Here is a 24,933-nt window from a genome sequence, read left to right as displayed (position 1 = left end):
GGCAAAAGGGAATATAATGCTGATAAATGCAAAGTGACAAAACAAACAATTTTATATTTTATCGATTAATATATGAATACTGTTATAAATCAAAGATGACAAAGATAAACCTTTAAATGAAAAGTGTCAGCTAATACTAAGCATTGTTTAATAAAGAATACAGATTCAGAGGAACTTGCAACCTGAACATGTTGCTAATAATAATCTCATTCTTCCCATCTCAAAAAGGCTATTATAAATGTGAACTATGATTCTTTAGCCTAGAGAAGAGGTCTACAAAATATGAGCAGGGACAGCTGTCTATTTCCTCCTCCACTACAAGAACTGAAAGGGCTTCAACTGAAACTAGCAGGGAGTGGGTTCAAATTGAACACCAGGAAAGCTTTTGCTCAATTGTTCTTACTCTGCAGAACTCCTTCCCACAGGATGTTTTAGATACCAAAATTTTGCCAGTGTTCAAAAAACAATTAACATCTCAATGGAAAAGAAGAAAACCCTTTGAAGACCATTAACTATAAAGATATCACTATGGATCTACTCTGACTGACTACTCTGGAGTACTGCTACTCTTGCCTATGCATCTGTGCTTGCCATGCTTGGCAAGAAAAATACTAGATGTACACGTGACAGTGTTTCCCCTCTTATTTTGACTCTTTTGTTGTTGCCATCATCACTGCACTCAAGGATGTAGAATTCTGTTTTCACTTCAACACAGCATCCAGCCGTATTGAAATGCACACAGACCATATGAGTCTACTTAAACATGTGATTCATATTCTTTAGCAACAAACATTTCACCATGTTGTTCAGTTTCTGATTGCTGACAAAGACCAAGTATCTCTGAGTCAAGAACTAATCACTGAAAAGCTGTCTTAGAAAGGCCTTTTCCCAACTGCATGAAAAAATACCCACTTAGGACTAAACAACAGAATTAAAAAAAAACAGTTGGACTCATCCCCATGCAAATCACAAGCCACTGGTATTATCTCCTATGTCTCTCATAAACTGTGGGTGTGTAAGTTGTCATTTCCCACCAGCAAAGTAAGCCTTATTGGTGAGGCGTATGTGTACCACCGAGTCTCTGTGTGAAGCTCAAGTGGGTAAGTGTTGCTGAACCTGGACTGACTTAATGCAGAGACTGCCTGGATACATATGTGCATCATTTCTGCAGCAGGAAGCACAGGGCACATTGTGCAGGGTAACAAACAACCAGGTTGGGATGGACTTATGCAGGTACAGTTGGGCTTGTAAGCATGGCTTCAGCACCACTGCTGCAGTAGGTGAGCTCGTAGTGATGGGGCTGAGGAGATGGTGATGGCAGCAGGAGATGGTGATGGTGCCTGTGGTAAGGGGAATTCAGCAGAGCAGCTGTGGCTGTGGCCTGGGCAGGAGAGAATTAGTGCAGGAAGTTGGATACAAAAAGATGAGGAAAATTACCACTTTTCTTGAAGTGGACATACTTGTCAGCTCCAAAGTTTGCTTGTCCCTTGTACCTCTGACAGCGGGCAACACTATGTGCCCAAGGAAGCATAGATGGGCACGACAGACATACGATACTTTGCCAGAACACTTTTCCACTATCCAACAATTTGTGGCTGAAAAGGTAGGTCAGGAAACAAAGGGAAGGGTAAGTAGGGTCGTTTTTACAATAGGGGAAGTCACATTCCCCAAGGATTTGTGGTAGTCAAATGTACTCAGGAACAAGCAAGAACGCACCAGTGAAAAAATACTTTTGATGAAAAAGAAAAACCATCCTCATGCTTTTCTTTAAGCCATTGGCCACAGGGAGAAAACAGAGCTGGAGGAACTCCTGGTATGACCGAATACAGTGATCACAGGTGAGGTGGGAGAGCCAGTCCCAGGAGGGTCAGTGGTCTGTCAGAGGCATTCAGAAGGGGACTCGTGTTTCTCATGTAACAGGGAAAGACATCTGCACTCGGCTGTGCTGGCACGCTAAAAACAGCCTCTTACGAGGGCGTTGCCTCCGCCCATCTGTGTCGGAGGCTATCATTTCGCTGCGTGTGCATTAAGGAGTGTCGGCCTCGGCTGCGAACGCACAGGGTGTCTGCTAAGCCAGGCTCTGCGCAGGCTGGGCAGAGGGTGTGGTGTGGCCGGAGGGCAGGCACGGAGCAGGTTTGTCAGCACCCAGCCGCGGACACGTGTTGGGCCATCAGCTTTCCTGCTGCCAGCCCTGACTATCTCCCACCCAGCGCCAGGCTGAGGAGCCGCCAGCCCCCGGAGGATCGCCACAGAGACCGGCGCTGGCCGCAGCGCGCCGAGGCCGGGCCCGCCAGGCCCAACCCGAGCACCCCGGGCACAGCTCGGGGGGGCGGGGCCAGGGCGGTTTCCGACGTCACCTTTACCTGAGAAAACAGACCCCGAAGGCCGCAGCAAACACCTGAACTGGATTAGACCAAACACCGGAGCGTGAACAGTCCTGTGGCTGAGTAACAAGGCTGGAAAATCTGCACCGTCACCCTCTTTGGCTAGCAAGGCGAGAACTGAGGGCGATGCTGTGTCTTATTTCAGCCAGCTCCTTCTGCTTACAAGTTAATGCTGAGAAAGCACCGCTAAATTCCACTTGGAGAGAACTTGCAGCCCGCTGAGTGTGCCATTCCTGTCTTTGCCCGGGCAAAGCTCTAATCATTCACCCTCCTCACTTCCTACAGGTACTTTTAATCTCTTCCCAAATACACGCACAAATCTGAGAATTGTGAAATAAAACCCAGAAATTATGTCTGCCACTATAAACATAAGTACCTCTGAGCTGCAAGGATAGAAGAACAAGTCCCTCACAAGTGGGAACAATAAATTTAAGCATAGCTACGGTGTTTGACCATTATGCTGTTCCCAAGGAAAGGCAGAAAAGCTGTAAAGCAGTATCTTCCTCCCCCCCCCCAAGGATTCCCTAGGTTATGCAGAGCCTGAGTGTGAGGAAATTTTAGATTTGGCTCACTTTTAAGTATGGCTACCGTGTACTCTGATTTCCCTGAAGAGATTTTGTTTCCTCCTCTTTTTCCTTTTCCTTTCCTTTTTCTTTTTTTCTCCCTTCCCTTCCCTTCCCTTCCCTTCCCTTCCCTTCCCTTCCCTTCCCTTCCCTTCCCTTCCCTTCCCTTCCCTTCCCTTCCCTTCCCTTCCCTTCCCTTCCCTTCCCTTCCCTTCCCTTCCCTTCCCTTCCCTTCCCTTCCCTTCCCTTCCCTTCCCTTCCCTTCCCTTCCCTTCCCTTCCCTTCCCTTCCCTCCCCTCCCCTCCCCTCCCCTCCCCTCCCCTCCCCTCCCCTCCCCTCCCCTCCCCTCCCCTCCCCTCCCCTCCCCTCCCCTCCCCTCCCCTCCCCTCCCCTCCAGATATGAAGTTCAGGAAGGTTCTGAAGATTTCATATTTCTGTCTGGATTGTCTGACAAGTGGTTTGCAGCAGCAGCTGTAACTGGGCAGCCTGCTATATAGAGGGAGGATTCATAGATAAATGCTACATTACTTCACAGAAGCCCAGTGCCCCCAGGTAGTGCCAGACTAATAGCGCAAGGGCTGCACAGAAAGTTGAGCACATGCAATGTGGCTGATACACTCGGGACACTTTCACAGCTGCATGGGTAATACATGTAAGCAGAGCAGCAATTTCAACTACCTGTACACACTTTGCTTGCTGTGCATGCAATAAAGTATTTCTCTTCACAGAATCATAGACAAATCTGTTTTGAAACAGCTTACACAATACCTAAGCAGGAGTTTATTTAAAAAGTCTCTTAAATATTCTGCAACACTTAAAAATAACTTACTAAATAGGATTCTGGAGCATGAAAGCAGTAGGGCAGTTCCTGGGAAGGCATTCAAAAAGATATGATTCTGTTCCATGAGTGATGCAATTGCTGGTATATCAGAAGTGGAACAAGTCTCTGCACCTAATGTTTGTGCAAGATGGAAGACTGACAGTCTAATGATACAGATTTAGTTTCTGGGGAATATATACAGTCTCAAGAGCAACTGGTTGTATATACATCTGTAAAGATTACTGCAGCTTTTGGATCCAGCCAAAAATTGAAGAGGTTGAAATTTCTGCATACAAGGAGAAGAAGCTTCAACAAATCAAGATCTCTGAATCTGTTGCATCAAAAACATAGGTAGCTGATTTCCTGGCCCAAAAGGATACTACACAGGCATTTCTGTTCATGTGAGAAGAGAGGTGTGTGATAATATACAGTTATATTCTATATGGCATTTTTCCTTAAGGCTGCTAATCTAGAGTGCTTTCTAGTTAATAGCTGTAAGCATTTATATTGCTATAAGAATGTTTAAAGGGGTAAGGTGATGTGCTGTGCTTTGTATGTTTTTTGAATGTTGTAGAATTGGCTGCCATTCTTCAATTCCCTGTTCTGTGGCAACAATATAATATGTTGATGAATTCTCAGCTTGCATGAATAATGCTTTTTCTCCACCTGTATCATTGATATGGTGTATTTGCACTACACCATTTATAAGCCCCCAAAAGTATGTGTAGTTTCAGTGAAGAAATATCCCAGGAACACTCAGCAATGGCATCATCCCAATAATCTCCCTTTGGCATTTCACATGATGCTATCTACAATCAACATATCCCATGCTGTATACGGCAAAAGATGCACAAAATGACTGTTACTCTTTCAGTAGTCTTTAAAACTACTTTCCTGTCTGGGTAAGCAGGAGGAAAGAAGTTAGCTGCAACTTCAAATGTCATTATCTTCTGTCATATGGTAAACATGACCTGATCTCAAATCAGTGAATAAGTTAAAGTTTGCAAAAGTCATTTAGGTAGCTCCTGGGCAGAAACTCTGCTAGGAATGGTAATTCAATACAGTACAGCACAGTCACCAGAGGTTTTGGATTCCGTGCAATTGCAATCTTAGCAAGCATACTCCTTTACAGTCCATCTTGCAGAATTTCTCTCGGCCCTTATAGAATTTTAGTTAATGTATTAGTGATTTTTTTTTCTTAAAGTTACAACTCCTGGGAATAGCTATCCAAAACTTGCAGAACTCTGAGATACTGTTTCAAATTTGGTGTGGTTAAGCTGCCATCTCCAGCATTCAATGAGCAATTCCCCTACAAATTAGTGGAAATGATTACATACCATTTATGGCTAATGCTGGTTTCCCACAGTACGGTTTCCTATCTATATCATCTATATCTATATCTATATCTACATCTACTGTCTCTTAGAAAATAAAAGGATACTAAGATACTTGAAAGCATCCAGAGGAAGGCAACAAAGCTGGTAAAAGGGCTGGAATGCATGTCCTCTGAGGACACCTGGGTTGTCTAGTCTGGAGAAAAGAATGCTAAGAGACAGCCTCATTGCTTCCTGCAGCTTCCTGAGGAGCTGAAATGGAGAGGGAGGTGTTGGTTCTTCTCCCTAGTAACCAATGATAAAATGTGAGGGAATGGCACAATGTTATGTCAAGGGAAGTTGAGACTGGACATAAGGAAAAATTTCTTTACTGTGAGGGATGTAGAACACTAGAACAGGCTTTCACGCAAAGTGAATGATGCCCCATGCGTGTCTGTATTCAGGAGGCATTTAGACAATGCCCTCAGAAATATGCTCTAACTTTGGTTAGCCCTGAAGTGGTCAGGCAGTTGGACTAGATGATCTCTGTAGGTCCTTTGCAATTGTTCCTAATGATATGTTTTAACTTTGGATTGGCCCTGAAGTAGTCTGAAATGGACTTGATCTTTGCAGGTCCCTTGCAACTATTCTATTCATTCTATTCTATTCTATTCTATTCTATTCTATTCTATTCTATTCTATTCTATTCTATTCTATTCTATTCTATTCTATTCTATTCTATTCTATTCTACTCTATTCTACTCTATTCTATTCTTCTCTACTCTACTCTACTCTATGCTATCCTATCCTATCTCCATTCCATTCCGTTCCATTCCGTTCCATTCCGTTCCATTCCGTTCCTCTTCTGTTCTGTTAATTAGTTTTGATCCATTCAAAATGTTAGCTATCACAGTGTAATGCTGTGCAGTAATGTTGTTCAGCATCAATTCACATGCCACAGAGACGATTAGAGATATTACTAAATATGAAGTATTACCTCGTTATTGTTTGACTCCAGAACTGGGTATTTTGTTACTTATTTTGTAGGGCATTCAGCACCTAGAATGCCAGGAGGGGCAGCTAAGAACAAGCAGTTCCTCATTCTATCTTAAATCTGTGGCAGTTATCATGTAGGAGTTCTGGAAAGAAAAAAATAAAGGAAGTATTTAGCAGAAGAAGCAAAATCAGGGAGAGAGCTCTATGAAATGGACAGCCCATCTGGGTCCTTACTTCCTTAGAACTCATTGTCAAAGGCTCTCATTAAAGTTAGATGGCTACTCTTTGCTTTTATGCCTTTGTTCCTTTAATGGGAATTCACCGGATACCTTGTGAGATTTCCTGAATCCATAGTAATGGAAGATTAGGGCACACGTTATTTATTAGTATTCTTGCATGATGGCTGGATTTTCCCAGAAGATTATGGTAACATCCAAAACAAAAGAGGAACACCAAGAAGTGGATTGTCCTGTTGCTTGATCTTCAGTTGCAAATCTCTTTTTGGCAGCTTCTTTTACCCCAGGAAAAAAAAAAAAAAAAAAAAAAAAAGAAAGACACCATATATTTGGAAATCTGAACTACTGTAACTGCCGAAGAAACCGAGTCACAAACTCAAAATATACCAAATGTATATGGAAACCTGTAACTACTGTTATTAGAGAACTTTACTTATTTATATGTTTATTTATTCAATTACATTAGGAATTTCACTTTATTAAATTTGCTAGTTGCTGTTTAAAAAATTTAATGACACAAGTTGTGGGGAATCTAGTGAAAAATTAAGATGCTGAGAAAAACAATGTGGCACCACCATGATGTTCTTGAGGGTATTTATAGAGGGTAATGTGATGTTCTGTACTGGAGTTATAGTTCAGGAACTGAATTGTATATGTTTACTGTAGAAGAGCTCATATAAATCAGTTACTCCAGCTTTCAGAGTTGTGAGCAGCCATGTGACAAACAATCAGTTCGAGAAGAGCCACTGAAAGCATCCTTTCTTCCATTCATAGGACAAGTACTGAAAAAAGTCAAGAACCTTAGTACCGAAGCCACAAAGCCATAAAACCTGCAATGTACTATCAGAAGGGAACTGGAAAGATCAAGCACACCACGAAAGTCCTTCACACCTTCAGCAGCTGCAACTTTATCTGGAAAAAATATCTCAGGAAGCATACTGACCCTACATTGTACAAGAAAGTAAAGGACCCCTCTTATATCCTGCCAGTATGACCTGGCAGAAAATTTCAGCAAATGTTTCAAACTTGATTTTATGAGCAGAACATACCAGTATGGGACGTGAGAAGTTCTTTCAAGCCATTAAACATGCTGGCATATGCCACCAATTAATTTCCTGTGTAATCCCTGTTGTCTTAGAAAATCCCAAGCCATATTAGGTAGCAAGAGGAAAAGTTCAAACTTCTTCCCCGTATGCAGTCCTTAAGTATTGGGTAAACTGAACATAAATAAAGTACAAACTATAACCAGGGGAGCAATTCAGGGGTCTACATACAGCTGTTGAATGTCACTCTGGATGCCCTAAGGTACCTTGCCTGGCTTCCATCTGCTGGTCAAGAAGGGTGCAAGTCTCTCACAGGTCTTGTGCTACATCTGCCATGTTTCAGATACCTTAAAGCACCTAAGAAGACACTAACCATCCAAGTTTAGGAAAAAGGATTGCTCCCCAACAGTCAGATTTTTTAACTAAATGCCAGTGTATAAAATGTCCACATGCAAAATAATTGCTTTGTAATCCCCTCAATAAAATGGATAAAATTGAATGAGTATGGGATAAGATTCATTTCTTAATACAGACACATTTGGTCAAGTCTTCTCTTAATCTTTCTCCTAGACACATTAAAAATCGGTCTTCCAAAATTTCACTTCTTAGTCTTCAGTTTTTATCTCCAAGATTACCTTTATCCTGTCATATACAAAGGGTTGTTGTGAATGGAGTTAAATACAGTTCATGGCCAGTCACAAGTGGCGTTCCCTGCAGCTCAGTACTTGGTTTTGTTTAATATTTTTATCCATTATATTGATAAGAGAATTGAGTGCACCCTCAGTACATTAGCAGACGACACCAAGTTGAGTGGGATTGTTGATTTGCTTGAGAATAAGAAGGTTCTGAAGAGGGATCTGGACAAGCTAGATCGATGGGCCGCATCTGCGTGTATGGCATTCAACAAGGCTAAATGCTGAGAGCTGCACTTGGGTCATAACAACCCCATGCAGCGGTACAGGCTTGGGGAAAAGTGTCTGGAAAAGGCCCTGGGGGTGCTGTTCGACAGCCGACCGAATGGGAGCTGGCAGTGTGCGCAGGTGGCCAAAAGGCCAATTGCCATCCTGGCCTGCATCACAACTAGTGTGGCCAGCAGGACGAGGGAAGTGATGGCCCTCTGTGCTCAGCTCTGGTGAGACAGCACCTCGAGTATTGTGTTTGGTTTTGGGCCCCCCTCAGTACTTTAAGGACATTGAGTTGCTCAAGAGTGTGCAGAAAAGAGCAACGAAGCTGGTGAAGGGACTGGAAAAAAAGAGGTGAGGGGCAGCTGAGGGGCTGTTCGGTCTGGAGGAGGCTGAGGGGAGACCTCATCGCTCTCCACAATTGCCTGAAAGGATGCTGCAGTGAGGAGGATGTCGGTCTCTTTTCTCAGGTGGCAAGTGAAAGCATACAAGGGTAGGTTTAAATTAGTTTTCAGGAAGATTTTCTTCATGGAAGGGGTGGTTAGGCTTTGGAACAAACTGCCCAAGAAGGTGGTAGAGCCCCCATTCTTGGAGGTACTTAAGACATGTGGATATGACATTAGGGGTATGGTTTAGTGGTGACTTGTAGTTTTAGGTGGATGGTTGGACTTGATGATCTTAAAGGTCTTTTCCAACCTGCTTCTGTGATTCTTTACAATCCACTGTCAAGATTCAGCTTGAACCCTTCAATACATTATACCAGAACCTGCTGAGCATGTGGTTTCAGCATTTTCAGACTTTAAACAACTGATAAAGAAATTAGAGCAAGTTTTTCACTTTTTCAGTTATATTTTCACACATCTACAGTAGGGCAGAATGCTCCCACCTAACTTCAGGCCTCTCTACTGTAGGCATCTCCATAAATGACTGGTGTCCATACTCCTATTACCAACCACCAAAATCTGTCAATACAGTGAAGTGAGGAATTGTCTCACATGAAAGTAGACTACCACATCAAAGCTGATGAATCCTACAATCACTGTATGACATTTTGCGAGCCCCCAAACTGTACTAATAGCTCTCCTGCACTTTGTTCATGGTCCGTTATAAAATGCACCCAGGACGGCTGAACACAGTATTTTGATTGTTCTCTTACCAATGCTGTATTTAGGATAAAACTGCCTCCCTACTCCTGTTTGTACATCTGTGGATATTGCCATGGCATTACACTTGACCTCACTGGTTATTCTGATATTCATGAGGTTTTGAAATGGTTGTTGGGATACAATCTCCTTTTTCTAAACAATAAATGGATTCTTAGTATGTGTAAAAACTAACCGTGATCCATCTGTTTATCAAGTGACCCAAGGTGTTCTGTATACATGCCCTATTATTTTTATTGACCTCCCCAGTAATCAAGTATCTAAAGGCTTTATCACAAGTGCTTTTATTTTATTGGTCAAAATACTAAATAGAGAAAAACCCTAACATTGAAATTTTTGAAAATCTGCTAAAAACAAACCTATCCAATGATGACTATTTTTTGAAACAATACTTTAAAGTGTGCATTTTAATTTTCAAAAGTCTATTGTCTAGTCAATATCATAACTGCTTTTTAATAAATTAAGAGTACATGAAGGGGGTTAGCTTAGCACTGAACATTGCCAGCCATCAAAAATCTGCCTTGAATTTTGCAACTCATCATTCCACTGTCTCATTCTACCTGTAGCTGTGGTCAGCTGTATCAAAGGAACATGAAAAGCTCTAAACACATTTATCTAGTTGCACCATGAGGAAAACTACTTGCTGATTCCTTCAGACAAGTCCTGCAATATCAGAAGTGATTATCATTTTTATTTTAATATATGCATGGAAGAGCAGTAACCATGCAGCACACAATACTATACAGAAATTCTGACTGGTAGAATCCAGCAGAGCAGAGTGGGTAGAGTAGAGAAGTACAAACACAAAGGGCGGAAAAAGAGCAAAACTATCAGCTTGCACAATGCAGGCTTTTTCACACAGGTGAATACATTCCTCTCAGTAACTGTACTTAAATATATATTAGATAGATTTTATTTTAAATATACCAGATATCTCTGAGTCAACCATTTTCTTAGCAAGGTACTTCAGCGATCATTTACTTTTCCTTCTGTGACAATGCATCTCTTTTCAAAGTCAAATTAATCTTTATCTTCAGATTTTAACTGTTATAATGTCTCCATGAGCAAAACTGAAAAATTACCTATTACCAGATCTTCTGTGTCTTCAAGTAAATCACTTCTCAGCTTTCTCCATGATAAGCTGAACTTTCTATCTTGTTAGGGCCTGTTTACTGCCCCTGGACAATGTTTGGGGCTTTTCCTTATGAATTATCTGAACTTTGGAAATGTAATCCATCTTTGTATCACAATACCAAAACAAGGAACAGTGTACTCCTAGTGACTTTCATCTTACACTACATTTCATGGTAAAATGACTAAATCTTCAATTCTAACCTTTATTCTGGTTTATGTGTATTGTTTTACATCTTACTATTAAAAACACTTAACAGAATCACAGAATGGTGAGGTTGGAAAGGACCTCTGGAGATCATCTAGTCCAACCTCCCTGTTCAAGCAGGGTCACCTAAAGCACATTGTACAGGATCACGTCAAAGCAGGTTTTGAATACCTCCAGAGAAGGAGACTCTACAACTTCTGGGTAACCTGTTCCAGTGCTCCGTCACTCTCACAGTAAAGAATTTTTTCCTCATATTCAGACGGAACTTCCTGTGTTTCAGATTGTGCCCACTGTTTCCTGTCCTATTGCTGGGCACCACTGAAAAGAGTCTGGCCCCAATGTCTTGTCACCCTCCCTTAAGATACTTAAATACATTTATAAGATCCCCTTTCAACTTTGTCTTATCCAGGCTAAATGGGCCCAGCTCCCTCAGCCTTTCCTCCTATGAGATGCTCCAGCCCCCTATGCATCTTCATAGCCCTTTGCTGGACTGTCTTCAGGAACTCCAGTAATCAGATTGTGATGTTGTACTTAATATATATATGATATTTACTGTTTCAACTTAATATATAATGATATTTACTGTTTTGACCAATTTTACATTAACCTTGAATGTTACCAGGTTATTTACTGATTACCTAAACTCCTTATCAAACTCCTGAGAAGCACTGGACAAAGACTCAATTGCTGGGAAGTCTGATAACAATGAACATTGTTAATACCTTCTCTTTAATGATCAATAGTAATAAATTACTATTTCATTATCTACCTAACACACAAAACCTGTTAACATAATGTAGGATTTTTAATCATATTTCAGAAAGTAGTCATTTAGATTATTTGAAGAAATTTGGGCTCATTATAATAAACATACTCACACCATCACCAACCCAAACTGCATATTCACTTGAATGCCAGAGGGCATATAATTATATCATTTTTTTCCTTTGTATAAATTACCTTGCACCAGCAACACGAGGTTTCATTTGCATTATGCTGGTTAATATGCATCATGCTGGTGCTCTTTCACCTAGGTTTGTTAGTTTCTTTTCCAAAGTTACCTGCATTTCTCCCTGGATTTAATAATTTCAGTGTTTATTTATTTTCAGTAAATTTTGTGAGAGATCTTATCAATGGCCTTTTGAAAGTAATGTACTTTTATCCACTGAATGATTTTAGCATATTCATCCAACTAACAACTGGCCATTAGGGTACAGACTCAAGATACAATTACTGTGAAGTAAACTGTTTTTGTGGAAACCTAATGACCCACTGTACCTATCATGCACTTTTATTGTCATGAGTGAAAGGCAATTACTTCTTCAACACAAGTGAACTGTAATACCTTGCATTTACGACAGAGAACTTTACAGTAGGGGTACATGCATATAGGTAGCTGCTATGAAATAGTTACTCTGTGATGACGTGTTATAGTACAAAGCATTTTTGTGTGCAGCCATGTCCTTAATCTGAAACTGTGTTCAAAACAACATATTTCAAGCAATTTTCTCTCTGTAAATTACTGAGATGACTTTTCCTCATCTAAATGATGCTGATTTAGATCATAATCCTCCAGAAAGGTTATACTTTTTCCCAATCCCATTCCATACAGTGTACTGTACTATACTCCTATGTATTGTGTTCTTTAGCACTAAACATCTCTACTATAAAAGCCCCTCTACACATCTCTGCACTTCACCTGCCCTTTCCTCATCTCTATTTATTTATTTACTTTCTGGCTTCTCTAGATAAAGTATCCCAAAATTCTCAGTCTCTCCAGAATTCATTCTCACTATGTCTGAACCCTCTCTTTAATATATATTTCTGAAATTGAATGACTAAGGGAGAACAGAGCATAAAAACAGCTGTACAGGTTCAGGTTAAATGTCTTGGTAGCCTAGAATCTAATCTCCAGTGGGGTCTGACAGCAGATGACAGGAAAAATATATAGGGACAGGCCAAGCATTTATAATGCTTCACCAGCTTCTCTAATTCAACGTTAGCTTCTTGAGATTCAAGAACTTCCTGAGCCAGATATGCTTTAATGACTGTAGACAGCTTCAAAGGATTTTACTGTCATAAACTCACATAGAGTTTTCCCAAACCCATATATAATTTCAGCATCTACAACAGCCAGAGGCAAGGAGTTCTACAGCTCAGCTATAAAGAACAGTCTCCTTTATTTTAGAATCTGCTTCTCACTCTTTGTCTTTTTCTTTTGATTAAAAAAACAGTATCTACTGAACTTCATCATGCCCCTCTGATTTTATATGTTAACTCCTGCCTCAGTCATCACTTTTCTAAATGGAGAACTCTAACTTATTGAACTGTTTATTACATGTTTGCAGTTCTATGTCTCTAGTCTACTCTCTTCTCTGAATTTTTCAGTACTACTGTGTAATTTTTTGAGATGATGGGAATGGAGCTGCAAGATTAAAGTGAAATACGGCTTTGTATACAGTGGTGTAATCATATAATATCCCAAGTTGGAAGGGACCCACAAGGATCATCAAGTCCAACTCCTGGTTCCACACAGGACCATCCAAAAATCAAACCACCTGTCTCAGCATTGTTCAAATGCTTCTTGAACTCCAGCAGGCTTGGGGCCATGATGACTTCCCTGGGAAGCCTGTTCCACTGCCCAAAAACCCTCTCAGTGAAGAACCATTTCCTAATATCCACCCTGACCCTCCCCTGTCACAGCTCCATGCTGTTCCCTTGGCTCCCGTTGCTGTTACCAGAGATAAGAGATCAGTGCCTGTCCCTCTGCTCCCCAAGTGAGGAAACTGCAGCAATGAGGTTGCCCCCGAGTTTCCTCTTTTCTAGGCTGAACAAACCAAGTGAACAAACCTCAGCTAATCCTCATACATCTTCCTTCACCATCTTTGTTGTCCTCCTTTGGACACTCTCTAATTGTTTTGTATCCTTCTTATATTGTGGCATCCAAAACCATACACAGTACTCAAGGTGAGGCTGCACCAGCACAGAGTAATGTTTTACATTGTGTTCCTTTCATAATATTCTATTTTATTTTGGACCACTAAGAAGCAATGACTATCCTGCTGATTTATAGGACAGGATTACTATGGTTTGTTTCTTTCTTTCAGTCCTGCTGTTGCTGAATGGTCCTAGCGGCAAGAAACTAATTTTCCTGAATCCCAAGTGGATACAGGCAAGTATACTTGCTGGTTTCAATCATTTTTCAGCCATAATAAAAGATTCTGATTGGGAGTCAGAATCCCGTTGTTGCTAGATGCAATTATTAAATTGGTGCTTGCTTAAGAAGATTTCATAATCTAGACCCCATTAGACATGATAAACAGATGGAAAACAAGTGAAGGGTGCAAAGGAACAACAGGGAGATGTGCAAATTTAGCATTGTACATATCAATAGTTTTGGAATTATGTGGTTTATAGGCAGCGTACTACAGCTAGCTTCTACAGGGAGACAGGAAAAACATTTTTTGATGGAGTTTTTTAATGTAAGAACCATCACAACGCCTAAAGAAAAGGCAAAGTAATACTTTTGCATGCATGAGACAGATAAAGTCTTATAAAGAATATCACGGTCCATGATAAAGAGTAAATGAATAAAGAGAAAGCAAGTTGTGAATTTACTTTTACAGAGATTCCAGACTAGTTTTCATTTATCATTTGACAAGTCACCACACTGGATCCCATTTTCCCCATACAAAGCTGCAATGTCACATAGAATTGGCATTTCATTAAGTCTGTAAAAAAATAGTGTTGATTCACAGTGTCCTCTATTTTTTTGTTCTAGAAGGCAGTTGTTATTACTTGGAATTTCATGCAGTTCTCTGTTTTCCTAAATTGTTTATTATTCATTGAGCCTGAGGAAATGGCTTGAAGCTACAACAGGTGCAGTTCATGCTGGGTATCAGGAAAAGGTTCTTCACTGAGAGGGTGGTCGGGCATTGGAACTGACTCCCCTGGGAAGTGGCCACTGCACTGAGCCTGCTGGAATTCAAGAAGAGTTTGGACAACGCTCCCTGACACATAGTCTGATTTTTTGGGTGGTCCTTTGGAGACCCAGGAGTTGGATTCAATGATCCTTGTGGCTCCCTTCCAACTCAGGATATTCTATGATTTCATAAAATCATGCTCACCAAATTTGTAAGTATCAAGAGCATCAGTCATGAATGAGACCTTTACTATATTAGGTACAGAATGAACCCAAACTACAGAAGTCCCTTCCCAAGAAATTCTTTCACTAAGTATAGTAGAACACAGACAGGTACAAAGAGGCAGTATAAAGAAACAAGTATTCAGTACACTGGCTCTTCAGAAGTTACTTTTTAGCATGGTAATATGGGACTCTTGTTTTTCTTCAGGAGGAAGCTGAAGGAGAAAAGGAAGGCAGACTTTGTAGCTGTTTATGAGTAACTCCTCCCATGCTTAGGGGCAGCGGATAAAGGAAAGCACGAAGGAGCGTTTTGAAAACTTAACAAGTAGGAGATGAAGGCAGATAAAATGGACTGATGAGAGACGGGATTCAGTCTCTCAACAGCAAAGATTTCCCCCACCCATCTGCTTAGGCTTTCCCAAAGACACTGCATTGGTTGCTCCTGTGCCAGTGCACCTCTGTACATGTAGTTACCAATGTAATTGCTCCCCTCCCCAGCCAAAACACACTGGCAGAGGAGAAACAGGAGGAGAGAAAGGAGCATGCAGCTATCCCTTTGCAGTTATCAGGACCTGATGATTTGAGGAGAGTCTCCTTGGGAAATTTCCTTCTGGCTTGGCCTGAGGTCTGGTTCTGTTCACACTGGTGTAATTGGGAGTGACTTTGTTTGATACTTAACACTAGCAATCAGTTTTGTGATCCAGTAAAGCTATCAGATCAGAGAATGTCACCCACTTAATACTGAAAACAGTATGAGATGATGTGATCACAGTCTACAAGTACCCCTGCACAGAAAAAGGTTGTCATAAGGAAATCTTTAATCAAGGCAGAGCAGGGAAAAGTGACAGATAAAGCTAGTTATGTAAAAAAACTCCCTTCAGACTAAAACTAAGATCAGAAAATGGAAAAAATATAGACCTTGTTGGTTTGTGCATCATTGAATGCCTTTTGACATTGTTCCATTTCACTGGACTTTATTTTTTTTTTTCTAGAAGAGTACCATGAAATTCTAGTCTCAACAATGCTGTCTGAATGATCACTGTAAGACCACAAAGCCCTACAATTAAAAAAAAAAAAAAGAAAGAAAGAAAAAAGAAAAAGAAAAAGAAAAACAGACCTGCATTTTTCTTCATTCTCCTCTGTGCCAGGTGTGAATCAAAAGTGGTGGATTGTATTTCTCCAGTCTAAGCAAAAGTAAACTGGCTCAGTGTTTCCTTTCCCTCTCATCTGCTGCTGCCTGATGTCAGCCCCCGGTGATGCCTCAGCACCTCAAGCTGTCTCTATCTTCCTTTCCAGTGCTGACTCCAGTGCTTGTTGTTACGTGTTTTGCCTGCATGGCAAGTTCTTAGTCTGCCTCTCTCAAATGATGACTTCCCTGGCTGGACCTGCTTCTCTGCTTTAAGACACTCCCAAAAGCTGAGGTCTTTACAGTGTTCTATACACCAGCATAGGAAACTGCCTGAGAGGAAGCAAAGGCTGTCTCATACTGGTTGGAAAGGGGTAGTAAGATATGATCTCTGCCCAAGACCCCACATTTATATGCAAGTATATGCACAATTTGCTGAGCTTTTGAACACCTTGTCTTTTCATTGCCCCGGATAACAGCAAGAAAAGAAGGGCAACTTAAAAGAATTTACGTTAGCCTGCTAGTCTCCAAACACAGACACAAAACCTCTCTCAACAATCAGTATTTGCCAAACTCGGGTGAAGAAATGAATCAGTGATTTTGAGCGTCATCAAAATTATATCCTGTAGAAAAATGTGAAGCAGTGATTTTCAAACTGTGATCCAGAAGGCAAGAATGAGCAGGCCACAGCTGGCCCATACAGTCATGTTAAATGACATCACATATTTCCTTATGGTGGGCTGTGAAAAATTTTCAGATTTCCAAGATATTCTGAACCCCCAAAGTCTACAAACAAACTATTTAAAAATTATATTTGGCTTGATAAAAAAGAAGATAGGAAAACAGGTTGCTAATATTCTGGGAGGGTCAGCTTTAGGAGAGAACAGTATTGCCTATGGTAAAACTACTTGGGCTGGCATTGTGGTAACAAGACATGGAAAATGTTGGTTTGCTCTCAAGAAAATGCTGTAGTAAGTAACCGACTGGGGGGTGGACCTGTCTCCTGGAATACTGTTTGAGGTGTTTCTGTTTTTTTGTTTGTTTGTTTTTAATTCTGCATTGTGTAATGGAGGGATGGCTAGTGCTTTGTAATCCTGCTGCAGCAGTCAATTAATAGTGACAGCTATGCTCATCCTTTCCAAGAGCTACTCCTACATGTGCTAGCTTTCTATACTAAGTATTAAACTTCTTCTGAGAAAGGGTTTCTCAATTTAAGGCCTCTTACTTGCCAATCTCATTGTGATGTTCTTGTAGATTAGAAACTTGATGTAGAGATCTTTCAGTTTTCAAGGATACTCCAGAATTTCCTGGTTTAGAAATAATGTATTGCCATGGAAATTTTACAAGAGCTGTGGCTGGAAAAACACTGGATTCTGGGCCACACTGGAGACTTAATTACCTTCCTATTAACTTCTCTTCTCATCAAGTAAGGCTTAGATATGTTCCGCAGAACAGTCTCGTGAAATGTGGGCAGTACTCTGAATTAGGCACTTTCTCAGCCACAGCTGCATCTGCTAAATCCTCACAGCAATTATCCTTCCTCTTTCGATCTTCCTTTCTGCATTTTCTGCTGAAGTCTCTGTGTTCACATTCTAAAGTTCTCTTGGTTGTAGGCTGTAGGCTCAAAGCCTGGGTTACTGTCAAACTTTCTGTTTAGAACATAAAAATATGAAATTTGTTATTCCTATTACAATGCCATATGTATAACTATAGGCTTTCTCTTCTGGTTATCTGAGCAGCCCCTACTATCACCCTATGTCAAAGCATCTGAGTGAATGTGATCAACTTCTTTACTCTAGATGGTTTTATATGAATCACAGTCCTCGTTTTAAAAAACACTGTATTAGCCTGCTGTGGTCTAGGAGTTTAATTTCATCTGAAGTCACAGTCACTAGATAAAACACTGCTTCGACTCATTTAATCAGTTTGTTCACTGAGCTTCCAGAGATTACAACTTTATCTTCCATATTACATACGTTTGCTAGCTCACCCTATGAACTGATATAATGACCGAGGTGAGTAGTAAACATACTGTGTGCTACCAGCATGTGGCAGAGCAGAACTGGGAACCTGGTCAGCACTTCAGACCACCTGCTGGACTCCCATTCCCCTCTGCTTGCTACTCTGTGCAAGGGATCCCACAAAATATTCTTTGCTGTAGCCATACATTTGGAATGTCCATGGGATCTTCCTACAGCACAGTGGAAAGGAAAAGTAAAAGAAAAATTACATGTCATAATTTTCCTTGTGAAGTGGTTATTGAGACAGCATGTCAATCTTAACTGTCTTATGCAATAAAGAGCATGAAGTGGTATGTGTAAATCCAGCCTGCAGAAAGATACTAGGCCAAAATTCAATGTTTACAGCTACTTACGTATGCTAACACAAACCGAAAACTGAAGTGTGATTCTGCATGCAAAAGGGGCCTCTACAGAGAGATTACCTGAAGCACTGGCAACACTTATGCCGAATTTACTCTTGTTCGGTCAATCCTTTTGCTTCTTTATGTACTAGTGAACGTGTATAACTTCAAGAAAAAGGCCAAATAATGTAACACATAATTTGGAGAACTGCATGCAACCCTTGGCCTTTACTCTACCCCATACCATGACTTAGATTTTAGAAATCTATTCACAAAACTGTTCTTCCTCATTAAGACCTGCCAAATGAGGCATGATAAGCAGTCCAAAAGTGTTCCACTTATAAAATAGAAAAAAGTCCAATACTACAAGGTTTGGGGCTAAATTTTTGTTGCTCAGAAAATTCAGATTGCCTGAACAATGAGAAAGAAAAGACAGGTATCTTTTTTCTGTTCCACGATCCTACTCTGTCACAATCAAACCAGACTCTGGTATGACATTTTTGTTTTTTCTTTTGGCATGCAATTTTCCCTGCAGCCACACAATAAGCATAACTTTTTTCTTCCTCAATATACTCCTATTTGCACTGCCATGTGACAAGCAAATACAGCTCTCAGTAATTCATACACAGCTCTGAAGCCCATCAGATCAATGGGAGTTAGGCTAAAATTAAAGTAACTTTGCCTCACCAATCTGCAACCCTGTGCCCCTGCAAAGGGGTGAAGAATTGCTATCTTTTTTCTGACTGCTTGTCTCTTTCTTTACTCACTGTTCAATGAAAACACATGCTATTGTAAGCTGTGCAAAGGGATACCGACCCCCTGTGTTCTGCAGTGTGTCACTGCTCTGCTTGGGGGCTGGTTTGTTGCCTAGCGTTGTTACTCCTGTATTTACAGCTGAGCTTATTGCAACTTTCATGCATTAATTTCTTTCAGCAGAATAAGGTTTTTAAAGGCTTCTGTCCCTCTCCAAGTGCCTCCTTCCCCTCTAACTGTTTTAGAAGATAGAGAACGTTGGTCCTCAGGCCAGACAAAAGCCATAATTGAATTCTATTGACCTCAGTCATTTTAGTGCCACGAATACAAGACCTTCCCCTTCCACACACAAAACCAGAAGGCTCACATCTGTGGAAAAAATGAGCTATATGCGTGTGTGCCTGTGCATGCATGTGTCCACACGCATCTGTCTGTGCTTTTGCATGTACGTGCATGAACGTCTGTGTCGCTGCTTGCAAGCCATGTCAGCAGACAGCTACACACCCATGCATGCGGAGTGAGGTCAAAGCAAGTATGGGTGCAGTGGGCCTCAACAGATGTCTCATGGCTCTTTGCCTGCTTCAGACCTTGGCTCTTCCAGCCATACAACCAGCAAAGTCCTCATCCCAGTCATCTGAGCACACATGCCTACAGGGTTTTCTGTCCAAGGAGATGGCCAGCTCAGACTCTGTCGTGGGAAGCTGAGTCAAGTTGTGAGATCTCTTCCTGAGGACAGGGCTAAGTCTGGAAATGTACCCTCCCTGGGGCTTTCTCAAAGGAGATGGGCCACAGGCTCAGCGAAGCATTCACTGATAAGTTTTGATCAGGCTACCGAAGAAACAACAGGTCTCTTCCCTCACTAGCCACAGTGCTGTGTCCGACTGTGCTGGAGCACTCTCCCTCCCCACTCACCTCTTCTGTCTCCTGCTGGGTTTCTCCTCCTACTGCAGTCATGGCACAGATGGCAGCTCCTGCCACTAGAACCTTTCGGCCCCACAAAGTAGCCATCTCCTGCCCACAAACAACCTGCAGAAAGTCCCTGCCCCAAATCCTGAGCACTGAGTCCTGCGCAGAAGAGCAGGAGAGGACCTCCCCAGCCCCTGCCCACCACTTCATGAAGCCATTCAGGTACCCCAGGAGGTGCCTGAACTTCTCCTACCTTCCCAGGTGAGCCAGGGCAGGTGGTGGGTCGTGCTCTCCAGCTCTCCGCTCCCCTGGACGTGCCTGCAGCCTGATTCACAGGCACCTCCAATCCAGCGAGAATCAAGCTCCACCCAGGGCAGAGGGTGAGTAAGAGCGAGAGAAAGGCAAACTCCGGAGAGTTATTCCCTCCCCAGGATTGCAGGGGAGCCAGAGATAAGGGCTGCACATTCCTGAGCCGCAGGCGGCCTCTCCCTTCCGTCTGCCCGGAGCCTGTCAGACCAGCTCAGGCCTGGGCCTTGGAGCAGGCCTGGGAAGCAGGCTCAGTACTGACAGCCGTGCAGGGACCCTGGCTGCCAGTCCCAGGTTTGGCCCATGCACACCGTAGTCCAGTAGCTGCCCTGGAATTGAGGGTTTGGGCTCAGGAGGGACTGGCCATGCTCAGGGGTCCATGCTGGGGAGACTGTTGTGTTGTGCACTGTGCACCCATGGGGCCTGAGCCATGGCACCATCACAACAGGAGTGACTGGAGTGCTGGACCCTCGGCCTCCCTCTTCCACAGCAGGGCACTGGCATGCCTCTGAAAGGTACCCGAGGCCATGCCCACACACCCCCATCTTCCTGGGAGTGCCCCTAAAGAGTACCTGAGGCTGTACCCGCGGCCCCTCCTGTCTCCCTGGGGGTGCTGTGCGAAAGTGTATCTGAGGCCATAGCCGTGCCTCCCCCGTCTCCCTGCACGGCCCCCCCGCCCCGTACACTGTCATTTGCACCCCGGCCTCGCTGGCAGAGGGGCTGTCCTGCTGGCACTGCAGCCGCGCGTGGAGTTGGGGCCAGCTTCAAGCGCAGGCTGAGAAGGGTTAAGCGAGATTCCCCGCAGCCCCGGGCGTGGCAGCTCCTGTTATTTCGCCTTTCATGTTCTATCTTATTCAGCCTGGCAACCGCCGCGGCTGCTGTGTGCCGGGCGGTGCCCGGGCGGCTGGGAGGGCGCGGCGGGAGGCGGCTCCGCGGGAGGCGGCGGTGACTCAGGCCTGGCAGCCCGGTTCTGGCGGGCCCGGGCACCGCGGCGGGCGGGGGCGGGGGCGGGGGCGGGGCCGGGGCCGGGGCCGGGGCCGGGGCCGGGGCGACGCGGGCGCCATGTTCCAGAGGCGGGGAACGCGGCCTCGGCGCTCGTTGAGCTTGTCCTGCTGGCGGCGCCTGGGTGCCCGCGCAGCGCTAGGACGGCGGGACGGGGCCCTGCAGCGAGAGGGCGCGGGGGGCGGCCGGGCGCTGTGGCCGAGGGCGAGCGGCACAGGAAGGCCGGGCGCGGCCGGGTGAGCCGTGATGCGTGGTGCATGTGCACGCACAGCGCAGTCAGGGCGTGCCCGCGCATCCCGTACCGTCCATTCCTGGGTCTTGCTTCCTTCTGTATGGTCATGTATTGTATGATAATTTCGTGTAAGCATTAGAAAGCGTAATTTAATATTAAGGAGCCAAGACAGGAGGGGATGTCTTCAGAACTTGGAAATGTGCACGATTGTACAGACATCAGTAGCATCCTTGTGGGAAATTTTTCAGAAGGAGCTTATTTCACTCAATGCAAAAGGACGGAGAGAGTTCCAACTGAGGAGGTAACCAGTAAATACAGCTTTTAATCATCCTTCACTGTGTTGCCCAGGGCATTATTCACCACACGCCACTTAAGCACCAGACTGAATGGAGTTATTAACTTCCATGTAGGTGTTGCCGTGCTATTCATCAGTATACTGCTGGAATGCTCAACAAACATCAATTAATTTCTAAGTACTCAATTGGGCTGTGATGGTGTGATTATCTCTATTTTGGAGGAAAGGAACTGGAGCAGGAATATTCTATTTACAATGCCCCACTTACTTTGAGTGCTTAGTTGAAGACTTCAAGAATTACACCTTTTAGGGATACAAAGAATGCAGGATGGATGGCCATCTATGGAGGTAAAACAATCTGAACTCTGCAGTTTCTTATCTGTCAGTGATTTCAGCTGCAAGTAGATGTTTCCAGCAGCAATCATCCATCCATCACGTGACTTATCTCTGCTTTGTCTTGCTGTTTTCCTCTTCTCTTTGGTATAATTGTGTATGTCTTGGAATATTTTCCTTTGATAAAGTTTTTATGTTGTTCTTGTTTTCAACGTGTAGGTTGCTATCTTTGTTAGAAAAGGCAAGATCAAATAAATGTTTTAAAATACAAGTAAGCCTAAGCAAATTTGCTTTCTGATGGAAAGTTCTGTTGTGCCATTGGGATGGTTATGACAATCTCCATCAAAATTTAGAACTTCAGATGATCTTTGTATTTTCCATGTGCACACCCTGGAGGTAAGAAGCACAACTTAGAATTTATCCAAAGGTGTTTATCCAAAGAAGCCAGTGTAAGGAGTACTTGGTCAGTTTGATGCTCTTGTGGTTAACACATTGCTGAGGAGATACTCTGCTGTATTATGTAAAGTTGAAGCATGGTTGGTTAATGCAGTTGTTCAAAAGCATGAATAACTGTGATCATCATCTACTGGGATAAGATTGAATCTTATAGATAATAAAAGACAGCTGAATGTATTAGTTGTTACTGTTATCTGAGTATAGAAAGACTGTTATGTGAGTATAGAAAGAAATCATAGAATAATTTTGGTTTGAAAAGTCTCCATGGAGACAAATAGTCCAGCATCCCCATTCAATTCAGAATCCATTAGATCATGTTATTCAGTAGTATTTTCTGTGTTTTTTTTTTCAGTATCTCCAAAGACAGTGATCCGACAGCTTCATTCAGTTCCTGTTCCTAAGCTTGACCACCCTCATGGTGATTTGCTTTTTCTAACTTGTAATTGATTTTTTTATTGCCGCTGATGCCTGTGAGTCTGATAATATGTCTAATCTACACTCTGACTGCTCCAATTGTGTGTACCTTCAGCCAAAGAAAGGTATATGTGATAGAAGGCTTTCCAAAATACTTTCATTTATCTAACATTATGACCATTTTCTTACTCAGGTTCTGCTTTGACCAGCTGGTTTTCATCCATGAGGTGATCTGAACCTTCCGTGCTGTCTTGATGATGTACACAGGTTGTGCCAAGAGATGCACAGGGCTGTGTGGTATTTGTAAGCTGTTTGGCTTCGAGTCCGGGTCATCTGGCATTTTCGCTAATGGCAAAGAAAACTGACACTGTAAGTGAAGGGTCTGTTGCAAAGATGAAGTTGATTCCTTCCCTGACTGAAGTTATCAGCAGTTCAGTCATAACTCACTCCAGTTATAATACGGCATCTTTCAGAAGGGAAGGTTGTTTGTGAGATTCACAGACAGGGGTACAGCCTAGAGTGTGCTTCCTGAAATACCTAATACTCTGTCGACAGTGTTAAAGAAGCAGTTTTAGCACATTTGTTGTAAAGAAATTTCAAAGCTCTTTCGTATCTATTTGTTAGTCTAAGAAATTACATTGTCTCCTTTTTTTAAGTGAATAGTTTAAGATACAGTTCTGTCTTTATTTGTCCTTCCATTTAATTTTAACTGAAACAACATTCCAAAGGAGGCCCAAAAAAGTGATGATACTGCCAATAGCATCCTGGTAATGATATATATATGTAAGGCAGAATTTATTTGACTCAACATTGTTGATTACAATGTAGGTGTCCACAACACAGCAAGTTACCCATGATCATTTTATAGTCTTTGGAGGGCTTGTTACTATGTCAATGGAGTCTAGGATGCTATTCAGACCTTCGAAAACAGAGGTGAACTACAGCTAAACCCCACTGAGTACAGAGGGAGATGAATCAGCTATCTTATATAGAAACACCTAAATTTAGATGGGATAAATAGCACTTCTAATCTGAAGATGACATTTAGGTTGAGTTGAACCAAAGATGACTGTAAGGAAAGCAAGTTTCATTTAGTTTAGGTCTTTTTCATGTATCATACTGAAACATGAATTTTCAAATCCCCCTAAAGGTCAAATAAAAATTGTTTTGCAAATTATTTTCTTTGTGATTGTTTCACAAAAATTTTCAACAAGGTTTCAGTGTGTGGCCTTACAAACCTTTTATTCCTTAAATAATAATTATTTGTAATAAAGTTTAAAATTATCTGTCAAGGAATGTAAAATCCACATACTCTCTGGCTCTAATTTCTACCAGCAAGCAAGATCCCTTTTGAAATATTCTTCCTGGATACCGTATTTGAGGTGAATGTCAGTGTAGTGGCACTTGCCTTCATAAAGCTTATGGCCAGAAAAAACTATCGCTCTTCTGCTACAGTCTCCTATGTTATAATGTACATAGAATTTAGTCTTCTGCATTGAGTCTAATAACCTATATTTGACTTAAATATTTGTCAATAATTCAACTAACATAAACACATCACCTTTCAGTCTTCTCTTCAGTAAATTAAATAAACAACATTTTAAAATCTCTTCTCCCATCCTTTAAACTGTATTTATTGACTTTTTTTTCTTCTAGCTTAAAAATCTATCAAACCGTACAGATACTTTTATTGTCAGGCTCACTACTGCTGTATACACAAATGAATCAGCAACATTACGTTACCATTATCAGCTCTTCCACGTTTTCTGAACTTTAAATAGGATTGATGTTTCCTGAGCCAGTGTCTGTTTTACTCTAGAGTGAAAATTATCTAGAATGCCTGAT

General features: G+C 42.2%; 1 protein-coding gene and 1 long non-coding RNA gene across 6 annotated transcripts in view; one reads left to right on the top strand and one right to left on the bottom strand.

Moving 5' to 3' along the window:
- The window catches only part of FAM83H (family with sequence similarity 83 member H), a 30,561-nt gene extending 9,416 nt beyond the window's left edge, over nt 1–21,145 (bottom strand). The window contains exons 1-2 of one of the 3 annotated variants that reach the window (XM_084509219.1): nt 20,304–21,145; nt 6,078–6,219 (exon numbers count right to left, since the gene is read on the bottom strand). Coding sequence is in view for 1 of the 3 variants with exons in the window: in XM_084509217.1 (XP_084365343.1) it covers nt 16,021–16,036 (16 nt within the window). In the remaining 2 variants the exon portion in view is untranslated. Of the gene's footprint in view, nt 1–6,077; nt 6,220–16,020; nt 16,232–20,303 lie in introns of those variants that run through there. The other 2 variants (XM_084509218.1, XM_084509217.1) reach the window with 2 other exon arrangements.
- A 309-nt stretch (nt 21,146–21,454) lies between these two features.
- LOC311432909 lies at nt 21,455–24,706 on the top strand. Of its 3 annotated transcripts, XR_014690417.1 has the most exons (3): nt 21,467–22,233; nt 23,027–23,092; nt 23,282–24,706. It is a non-coding gene; the product is annotated as an uncharacterized lncRNA (long non-coding RNA). The 3 variants fall into 3 exon arrangements; XR_014690416.1 differs by having other exon boundaries at nt 21,455–22,233; nt 23,027–24,706; XR_014690418.1 differs by lacking the exon at nt 23,027–23,092 and having other exon boundaries at nt 21,455–22,233; nt 23,282–24,265.
- Nucleotides 24,707–24,933: the final 227 nt, after the last annotated feature.

The sequence above is a fragment of the Aythya ferina genome (assembly GCF_964211825.1).
Source record: "Aythya ferina genome assembly, chromosome: 2".
Lineage (NCBI taxonomy): Eukaryota > Metazoa > Chordata > Aves > Anseriformes > Anatidae > Aythya > Aythya ferina.
This window is presented reverse-complemented; position numbering and strand designations above follow the sequence as displayed.